The sequence below is a fragment of the Antechinus flavipes genome, chromosome 3 (assembly GCF_016432865.1).
Source record: "Antechinus flavipes isolate AdamAnt ecotype Samford, QLD, Australia chromosome 3, AdamAnt_v2, whole genome shotgun sequence".
In the NCBI taxonomy this organism is placed as follows: Eukaryota; Metazoa; Chordata; class Mammalia; order Dasyuromorphia; family Dasyuridae; genus Antechinus; species Antechinus flavipes.
Window position 1 is genome coordinate 66,487,177 of NC_067400.1, and position 10,850 is coordinate 66,498,026.

Consider the following 10,850-nt stretch of genomic DNA (forward strand, 5'->3'; position numbering starts at 1 on the left):
TAAATTACCCGGGAAGAAAAACAAAAATGCAGATAGTTCACATTCGTTTCCCAGTGTTCTTTCTTTGGGTGTAGCTGCTTTTGTCCGTCATTTATCAATTGAAACTCAGGTCTCTTTGTCAAAGAAATCCACTTCCATCAAAATATGTCCTCATACAATATCGTTGTCGAAGTGTATAATGATCTCCTGGTTCTGCTCATTTCACTTAGCATCAGTTCATGTAAGTCTCGCCAGTCCTCTCTGTATTCATCCTGCTGGTCATTTCTTACAGAACAATAATATTCCATAACATTCATATACCACAATTTACCCAGCCATTCTCCAATTGATGGGCATCCATTCATTTTCCAGTTTCTAGCCACTACAAATACGGCTGCTACAAACATTTTGGCACATACAGGTCCCTTTCCCTTCTTTAGTATTTCTTTGGGATTTAAGCCCAATAGAAAACTGCTGGATCAAAGGGTATGCACAATTTGATAATTTTTTGGGCATAATTCCAAATTGCTCTCCAGAATGGTTGGATTCGTTCACAACTCCACCAACAATGCATCAGTGTCCCAGTTTTCCCGCATCCCCTCCAACATTCATCATTATTTTTTCCTGTCATCTTAGCCAATCTGACAGGTGTGTAGTGGTATCTCAGAGTTGTCTTAATTTGCATTTCTCTGATCAATAATGATTTGGAATACTCTTTCATATGAGTGGTAATAGTTTCAATTTCATCCTCTGAAAATTGTCTGTTCATATCCTTTGACCATTTATCAATTGGAGAATAAGCCTAGAGTTTTTAAAGTCCTCATAATCTGACTCCAACTTAACATTTCAGTTTTACCATTTTCAATTCTGGAGATCTTAATGTTATTATTTGGTTTTATCTTTTGAGACTTGGTATTCTATCCCTTGCCTAGTCTGGAAGGGCAGCAATTGCTCACAGTTCAATCCCACCCATGACCATTTTGGTGATTTTGACCTGTTCCATTACTGAACTGTTTTGGGATTAATCCTAGACTTCCCCTCCTCCCTGTAAATTCTTTGTTCCTGCCTCCATCTTCCCCCAACACCAAACCCTATTTTCTAAGAAAGTGGTTCTCAAAGTCTGGTCCAGAGCATCCTGGGAATCTCTGAAATCCTTTCAGAGAGTCTACAAATTCATAATTAGTTTTTATTTTTAATGTGATCAATATCTGTAACTATAAACCACATAAACAAAAACTCTTTGGACAGATCCTCAATCATTTTTAATAGGATAAAGATATTGAGAACAAAAATTTGAGGACTACTGCTCTAAGACTTAGTACTATATTAGTGACAGAGTTATTAAGCCCAATATATTGATGCCCATTGCAGCTCAAAATTCCCAGACTCAAGGAGCTGTTGTTAAGATTCTGTTTTCTTGGGTATCAGGAATTGTGAGTGTTTTAACATACCTGGATTAACAAATTGCTAGGTTTTTTTTTTCACCTTACCTCATGTATTCTAATAGCAGGTTATGTATGCTATTCCTTGACCTTGAAATTTCAACTCTCATCTCCCTACAATCATAAATTATCCCCTGTGGAAGGAATTACCTTTAGAATTTTTCTTTCAAAACTTTTCATCTCCTCCATGAGTCCTTTCATGGTCCTTTGTAGGATTTAATGCCTTTTCCATACTCAATATATCAATGTTTTTCCTCTGTATGTATTTCTAATATTACTATAAAGCCAACACTATTTTGGTTTTTATCTTTGTAACTCCAGCAACCTAGGATACTGCCTTCCATGCACCTTAGTGGGTAAAACAAGTGTCCTGACAAATTGAATTTTATTACCCTAAAAGATATTTTCAAATGTATGAAAATATCCCTAGGCTCTTCAATTCTACAGCCTCTATCATCAGATTCTTGTGAGTTGCTACTGAAAAGGATTAACCATGGAGGAAAAAAACTCTGGGGATGGATTCAGGATTGGTGGGAGCTGACAAACAAGCAGGAAAAAAAAAAGAAGTTTCTAAAATGAATTTGTTAGCTTCCAAGGAGATCCACCTTGGGAGCCGGTATTACTTTAGCAGCCCTCTCTAGTCTTCCCAGATGGGTTGAACTGAGCACAACCTTTTCTCCTTATCTCTCCAAATCTAGTCTCTGTTGCTTCCACTTTAGAATGTAGAGCAGGTTTGACCTAAGAAACCATCCCTCCCTCCTGTCACAGAGCTCTCCAACATCACCCCCACCCCATTCTGGTCCTTTCAAGTCCCTCTGCCCCTCTCTCTCCCAGCCAGTAGCAGGGAGATGCAGCAGCACAGTAGGCAGGACATGGGAGCAGAACACAATGGAAGGAGCCCCTTCTTCTTTGCTAAGGTCAACATCTGGAGAAACTTAAGTTTCAGAGAGGGATTTATACTGAGTCATCAACATATGTAAGGACTGTCAGCAGCTTCACGATGCTCCATCTTAATAAGCCCCAATCCCCATCCTGCTGGGAGGAACCAGCCCAGTGAAGACAAGGGCTGGGCTCCCTGGGAAAATTAATAGAGTAAGCTTGAAATAGTGAAGGGAGAAGGATCCCAAGATATAGGAAATCTCCAAATCAATATACTATATACACCCCATCCCTGCCTCCTTTCTCACCTGAAGTTGTCCGTGGGACAGTCAAAAGATTCAAGACAATATTTTCAGATTCTCAAATTTCTGAAGTAGAAAGGAACTGACAAAAGCCATCCTTCTGTCTCTAAGATGAAACCAAACCCAATCCAGAGTGATGGGAGAAAATAACCAATTTGATTTCTGGTCTTCAAGTTCTTCAGAAATCCAGTCATTTCTGTCTATGTCCCAACAGCAAATAAGAAATAGCCAACTCAGGGCTGTGTTAGGGTCCTGTGGCCTTCATGGGGACAGTTAAGATAGGAGAGAAAATAGGGGCAGGTTTCATTTCATCCCTGATACTTGTGACCTTTGAGCAGCATCAGTACCCAGTACCATGTACATCACAATTTTTTTTCCATCTAAAAAAGAGAAGGGAAAGGTTTTGATTGGTGGAGTAATGATCTGACCCCAAGAAAGGATAATGAATTCAGAGTTGGCTGTGCTCCATGGAAAGAGATACCCTCAGGTCTTCTCAAGATTACATGTAGCCTCCCCAAACCAGGCTAACTTATCACTGACTTTATCTATACCATGGTAGAGTTAGTCAAAGAAAGGAACAGGTCTGATCATTGGGCATCTGATCCTTCCCAACCCCATGAGTCCAGTCACTTTGTCCAACCTAAACACCCCTCTTGACCGCACCCTTTGATTCTGACTCACACACACCCCCATTGGGCTTTCTGTCTACTCAAATTTCTTGTTTTAGGGTTGAGGAGGGGTTATGCTCCCAGACTATGCAAAGGGGACTTTTCTTTTTTCTTTGTGTTTTTTTTTTCCCAACCAGTTTCCTGGGCCTGGCTTTTTTCCCCCAGATGATCTCAGCTTCTCCTTGGCAAGATCAATCCATTGGGGGTGGGAGGGGTCATGGTGGGGGAAAGAAATATCATCCTGCCTCTGTGGCCATCAGAGAAAATGAATGCCTTTTAATCCTTCAAAATGAATTCCTCTGAGGGTTTGTAGGAAGGAGAGCCACCAGGAAGAGAAAAGTATATTACTCCAAGTTAGGCTGGCCTCCATTAGAAAGAATGTCACCTAACCCCCAACTTAATCTGAAACTACTTCTTCCATCCCAACTCTTCATTCTCAATTCTGACTTCAAGAAGAGGGTGTGACCCAGAATCTTGCTCCAATATCTATGACCAGGAATGTTCAGTCGAAAGGCTAATCAATTCTAATGACAGCCAGGGATTTTTCATTTCACAATGCTGTTTCCAGTTATGACTGCATAAAGCCAGAACGGGGGTTGAAAAGGGGAAATGACAGTTCTTTTCATGTTTTTACATAGTATATGTATGTGACTGATTTAGGGAAGCAAACTGATTAATTCTCTGACAAAATATGAATGGCTCTATCCTTGTCATAAAGAACCTAGTCCTGAGATCAGCCATCTTTTAGTGAGCAAAACAATCGAGGAAAATGTGACATGCTTCTAAATGGCTTGTGAGAGATCTAATATTGAATACAAAAATCTTTCTGCCTTAACACATCTGTAGACAGAACAATCGATGGAGTTTTTTTTTTTCCCTGAGAATCAGCTAATATGTTTAGCACAGGCCTTTAAGCACAATGAAGGTACTGATGGAAAAATAGAAATCATATTCTTCCCTTTAATTAAATTGCAATCCTAAAACAGTAAGAACAGGACACTGGTGGCAAATACCTGTCCAAAATGCTTTTTTATATCATCACCAAAACAAAAAGGTTTCGGTTAAAATCAGTATCCTGAGAAAAGCTGGAAATCCCAGGATTTAGTTCAGGTGACAGAGAGGGATTTAGGAGTGCATAGAGATGCAAAGGAAGGCTCCTTTGTCTCTAGAGGGGCTGGAGGGAGGGAGTCTGATTCCAGTCCAGCCAGGTTGCCCTGGAGGAACCTTGAGATCCTTTTAAAGAGATGCCCTAGAGATGTTTTAAAGTATAAATGGTCTCAAAACAGGTTCTGAGTTTCCCTGTAATCCCCACTCTATGGGGAGAAGGGTAGGAGAGATCAGAGGGCCAGAGGGGGAGTGTGGGAGAAAGAAATTCATTGTTCTTACCGGCCACTTGTGGGAATAACGAGGGTTCCGTTATTGATGTCCTGTTGGATCTGAAGGGAGGGGGAGCTTGGCCAAGCCCCAAACTCCTGCCAGAGGGCAGGACATTGGGGAGATGGCTCGACCCTTGTGGGCAATCTCTCCTCCAGTGCTCCTCCTGCTCGAACTCAGGGCAAGGACTGGGGAGTTTAAAGCACGGACCTCCATAGTTCCCAAGAGTAGAGACATGTTTCAAATCTCGTTTTAATTTTGTGACCTCTCTCCTCATCTAAAACCTGATTCCTGTCATTAAAGACTCCCAACAGCTGTTTGTAACAGCAGAGTGGGAGAAACTTGAGGGTTCAAAATTGGTTCTTCTGTTTATCTCCCAAGGACAGATCAAGGAGAGTGTTGGTCTTGGTCGCCTCAAAATGCTGGGCGGGGTCCCCAGAATAGCCAGGTTTCTCCTCAGTCTGGGAGAGATTCGGCTTTAAAAGAGGCACCTCTGCTCTCTCCTGGAGAATTAACCGTTTTTGCCAGGATTTCCTTTGTCTCTAGAGGGGCTGGATGGAAGGAATCTGATTTCCATCCAGCAAATTTAAGCAGCATTTTACAATGTTGTTTCAGTTTAAGCTTTCCAGTTTTGAGATCTTTCAAACTGAATTTGTCTCTGCTCAAGGAAGAATTTTTAGAAGCAAAGGTGTTTTGTCCCATTTTGCCACAAGTCTTAGTTTCCCCAATTCTATAGTTCCTCATCTGTTTCTAGTGATGGAGAGATGACAAAATGCTCCCTGACTAAGGGGGCCTTTTTGTCAGGGAATGCAGGTATTCTCATACCAAGTGTCCCTGAGAGAATTCTGCTGGAGCCTGGGGCTCCACAACTCAAACCTTCCCAGGTGTTTGAGTGTATAACTACAGAATAAACAACAAGAAAGGCTTTACCTCATCCAGATTTTCTGGGTTTTCCCATTCTGTCAGGGAACCAAAGGATGAAGTTAGTGGCAGTGCAGAGAATTGTGGAAATCCCTTTTTGGTCGACGCAGGTTCTTCATGAAAGAATTCAGGAACTCTAAGAGTTTTAGATGACAAAAATGGAAGTTTCTAATTGGATAGAAAGCCAACTTTGCTAAGAGACTGACTTCTTTAGTGGCAAAGTCCTATTAGGGAAATGAAGACTGGCACTGAGAAGAGAATGTCTTCTCAGTGGGCAGGGTCCTGGCAGCTATACCAAGGGACAAGGCATAGTCCTGCTTTGGACCTTCTGCAAAGAAATGAGTAAAAGGAAACCTATTTTATGAGTAGCTCTTGTTTGGGGGCTAGAGCAGCCTGAGCTGATCAGACCAGGATTTCTCAATTGAATGAGAATTTAGAATTTCCTGAACAAAGATGTGACTTTCCAAAAGAGCAATGGGAGTTGATTTGCCCTTGAATAATGTTGCTTGTCTCATCCTGGGAGGATGGGCCCTCTCTAGACTCCTTGGACACCCTGATCTCTCAGATCCAAAGAGGAGACACTTTGCTTTCAGAGTGATCATTTTAAAGGGAACAGTTTCATACCCCCTTCATTCTGAGATTGTTTCTCAGGAGAAATCTTTCTAATTCTCAAAGGCTATTTAGGGATTTGGAAGAATTTTCTTTTCTTTCCTGTTTTTTTTTTTTTTTTTAATGAATGAATCTGCTAAAAAAATTTTTGGTATAGGGAATTCCTACTGGGGAAATTAGCATTAACTCCTCCAAAACAACTGATACATTCTTTCCCAACACATGATCTTGGAAAGCTATCTGGGAGCCATGAAAGGTAAGTGACTTTCCTAGGATAATACTACCTGGATCTATTTGAATCTCAGACCAGTCCTTGAGCCACATCTTACTATCTTCTGCCTTCTTGGTTATAAAATAACAAAGAAGAAAAAAAGAGACTGGGAATAGAAGATCAACACTGTGAAATCTAGATTTCTCTATCTAGCCTTCAAGGATTTTTATCTGCTTGGTCAGTTTATCATCATCATCATCATCATTATCATCTCCAACAGTTCCCTTTTTGTGCCTGTCATCCTCACTAATGTTATTATTCTTTCACCCAAAAGCTTTCACTTGATTCTAACTACCTATTAAATAAAGACCTGACATTGAAAGTTCTCTATTATCTGGTTCCAATCTACTTTCCTGGTTTTACATCACATAACCCACCGGTAATACAGCCCAACTGGGCTACTCAAGTTCAAGAGTTGTCTTGACAATGTTAATTCTATGATTAATCCACTCTATATTGATCTCTTTCATCTTTGAACTTTTAATACTAATTAAAATGCATTTATATACATCTTTAAGATATGAATTCCCTCATCTAGCAGTTGGTTTATTCATTCTTTTATTAGCTATTACTATGTACAAGGCATCAAGCTCTAGCCCTGGAATACTGGAAATATTTTTGTATTTTTAAAATCATGTTTTCTGCTCTCAAAAAAAATATATTCTACAATGGAATAGGATAGGATGAGGGTTAGTACATGAAAATATCTATATAATATATATGAGATTATATATATACATATATGTGTACATGAGACATATATATGTAGATATGTATGTATATATGACAGAAAGAGAGAGAGAAATAGAGGAGAGAGAGAGCAAAGAGAAGAGAGAATAGGACAGGAGAAGACAAGAGGGAGGGAGAGAAGGAAGAAGGGGGAGAGCAGAGGAGAGAAGGGGGAGGGGGGGGAGAGAGATGGGGGAAGGGAGTGATACAGGGAGAGGGAGGGAAAGGGGGAAAAAGGGGGAAGAGAAGAGAGAGAGAAGGAAGAGAGGAAGGAAGGGAGAGAGACAGAGAAGCAGAAAAAGAGAGGGAGGGAGGAAGGGGGAAAGAGAAGGAAGGAATTGGAGATAGGGAAGGGAGGGAGGGAGGGAAAAGGAGGAGGGAAGTAGAGGATAGGAGAGAGAAAATAGGGGATGATAAAAGCAAAGAAAATATTCAAAGATCTCTTTAGGAAAATTTGAAGAAGGAAAAAATTTTAATTTCAGATTGAAAGCAACAGATAAATTTATTAATCATCAACAAGTTATACCTTAGGGATGCCCTATGGGTTTAATACTATAGATACTATACTGAGGGGAAAAAAGGCAGCATGATGTAATGGGCAGGAATAACACATATTTAAGAGATCCAAATATTATTCTTATCTCTGCTGTTATTAGTATTTTTGTGACTTTGAGTGAATTCTTTCATTTCTACAGATTTCAGCTACCTCCTTTGTGAAATGAGAACATGGATTTCATAGTCTCTGCAATCCCTTCAAATTCTGACACTTTGTGGTTCCATGAGATAAAATAATGTACATGAAATATATAGTGAATGAAGGACCTTCTAAAGACCAAAGTAGGTTTGATCTTTCATTGTAGGATTGATCTTGATCAATCAAGTAGGATTGAGTATCATCCTTAAGAGAATGGAGAGGGTCATTGAATGTTTATACAAAGTCTGTGAAAATGATATTTGAGAAGATTGATTTCTTTCATATCTAAAGGAAGGCAATAATCAATTCAGCACCTGGTTTTCCACTAGGAATGAGGGGGGAAAGAATGAAAAGTTTTCTAAATCAAAGGAGTTTGAGAGTAATATTATAGATTGAGTTGGTTGGTTGGTTGACTGCTGTCCTTCAGTCTTAAAGAGGACCAAAATGACATCATTATCTTTGTTAGAGTCAAGTTAAAAGTGTTTTTGTATGTGGCTAATCAGACCATCATGAGCTCAGAGTGCTTTGTCACAGATGGGGCACAAATAGTCCATATGAACATTTGGGGTGAATTCTCTAACTTTGTTCATTTTGAGTTTCTGCTGAGCTACTTCAATTCTACTTTGAATATTATTCTTGAGGCAGTAGAGAGCTATTAATCTTTATGGTTAGTCAGTAACTAGATGAAAGCAACATTTTAGATTAATCTGATAAAAAATATATGGGTCAGATTAGCAAGCAGACACACTTTGGATAAACAAGTTAATTTCCAGGAAGCCAGGAAGAAATAATCTTGATTTAGAGGTGAGACCTTTAGTCTGGACTAGGGTGATGATAGTAGGAATTAGCTAAAGAAAGAAATGGCAAATCATTCCAGTATTTTTGCCAAGAAAACCCCAAATGGGATCAAAAGAGTCAATATGACTGAAAAAATTCCACAACAACAACAACAACAAAATAAGGATTAGGAAAAATAAGGACTTCTACTAAAGGAAACATTTGAAGGTAATAATCAATAGAATTAGGAATAAAGAGAAAGATTTCAAATCCAGAGAAGAATGGAAAGAAATGAGAATAGATAAGGAAAACTTATTCATTTTAAGCCCTATTCAGTTTGAAAAAAGAAAAGAAAAAAACCATTAAAGTAGAAACGCTTTGTAAAGAGTTTGAGATCTTTTTTTATGTGTGTGTAACCTGACCTTTTAAGATGAACATTTTAAAATTTATTTTCATAACGGCATTACAAAATAATTGGTTTCCTTTGTATTTCATTTTACATTTTTGAAAACTTATTTGTTGTTTAACAGGGAGTTCATAGGCTCCACTAGACTGACAAAGATGTCCACAACAAGCAAAAATGAAGAATCCCTGTTTTTAGAGATATAGGAAGTCCTTTCTAGTTTCCTTCTGACCCATATTCTACTTTGTCCATCTCTCCAATCAAAATATAATTTCTTTTGTATCTCCTGAGAAATTAGGGATCTGCTAAATAATGAATAATTGATTTAACTTCATCATTTATACAAAAACAACTTCATTATTTAGAGAGGTCCTGGGTTGTGATAATGGGAAAAAAAAAAAAAAAAAGCTCCACTCTTTTCCATATATGGTCCAAAGGCCATAAAGGTAGGGTCTCACAATGGAGCCACACCCACTTGCTAAGTCCTGCCCCCTCCACCTCACAATGGCTAAAGGGTTAAATAGATGAGCCCCTGGCCCTCGGGCTTTTCAAAGCCCCCGGACTCTGGCAGCTAGCAACATGTCTACCAACAGGAGAATGAAGAGCCAAAGCGGGAGGAGAAACAAGAGCAGATCTCCCCATAAGGGGGTCAAAAGAGCTGGAGCTAAAAGGAAATATCGGAAGGCTGGGCTGAAGAGCAGAAAAAGAAGTGAGGAAGGTGAGTATGGGGGGTTGAAGAGTTCCCAGAGCTACCCCAAAATCTTGATTTAAAAAAAAGGGACTTCAGAGGCCACATCTAGATTCAGTCCATCCCTTAACCAGTGCAGGAAAATCCCTTCTACACAAGGCATACCTGATCCAGGTGTGGGCATTGGAGAAGCAGGGTAGTATATAGTAGGAAGAGCTCTGGATCCATGGGGGGGTCAGGAGGAGAACAATCCCCAAGTCTTGAGTGCAGACTGCCACTTATCAAGATGTGTGTGATCTAGAAAAGGTAAACCTTTTATTTGCCTCAGTTTCCTCATCTGTAAATTAAATAATAGCCTGGCTTGCAAGGGGTTCTTATTGAGGGGAAAGTGCTTTGCTAACTTTATAAAGCTTTCCAGACGAGATTTTGGAGTTGTTAATTGATTTGAATTTAGGCTTCCCCCTTTAATTTTTCTTATCTCCCTGAATCTGACTCTGAGAGCTTTATAATTTGATTGTCTCATACCCATTCCCCAAAAAAATACTCCCCACAGTTGACATAATCATAGTAGAAAGGTATGGTTAGGGCACAGGATTTTTAAGTAGGAACCCAAACCCACCCCTGTCCTATCTCTGTCCTTCCTCACAGCTCACAGGACTTACCGTTCCAACTTGTGATACCACCAAGAGCTCAGAGCTGCTGGACTTCTTAGCAACATCAGTCCGCAGTGAAAAAGAAGGACAGGGGGTCTGCCAGGGCAACCAGAGGTTCGATCAGAGAAGGAAAAAAGGAAACATATTCAATGTGGGGAAAATCCAAGCTTGAGGAAGTGAGGAATGTATATGATGGCATTTTTTCCCCCCCAACATCTCAATAAAATTTAGAAACCTGGTAAAAAAAGAAAAAGGCCATGATGATTTTTCTTTGCTCTGATATGAACCTCCTGTGGGTTGGGGGAGGACTAATCTTAATCTTTATAGTAACCTTCCAGTTATCTTGGACACCCCCCTTCCCAATCCAGTGCATCTCCCCCCCACACACACTATTGAAAAGTCACAGTCAAAATATAGTGATCATGAGTATAGGAATATAAAAGTTTCACTAGTTTCAGGAA

The 10,850-nt window shown here is 39.7% G+C and overlaps 1 protein-coding gene across 1 annotated transcript; it reads left to right on the top strand.

The window, feature by feature from the left end:
* Positions 1 to 9,582: 9,582 nt before the first annotated feature.
* TNP1 (transition protein 1) lies at positions 9,583 to 10,642 on the top strand. The gene is made up of 2 exons (XM_051983573.1): positions 9,583 to 9,766; positions 10,385 to 10,642. Exons 1-2 carry the CDS (start codon positions 9,628 to 9,630, stop codon positions 10,411 to 10,413), a joined length of 168 nt encoding a protein of 55 aa, XP_051839533.1. The 5' UTR covers positions 9,583 to 9,627; the 3' UTR covers positions 10,414 to 10,642.
* Positions 10,643 to 10,850: the final 208 nt, after the last annotated feature.

Bases quoted from the DNA above. Each gene is read 5' to 3' on its own strand.
- TNP1 (XM_051983573.1), top strand. From the start codon at position 9,628: ATGTCTACCAACAGGAGAATGAAGAGCCAAAGCGGGAGGAGAAACAAG. The intron at 9,767-10,384 runs GTGAGTATGGGG...CCTTCCTCACAG, and splicing joins CAGAAAAAGAAGTGAGGAAG to CTCACAGGACTTACCGTTCC.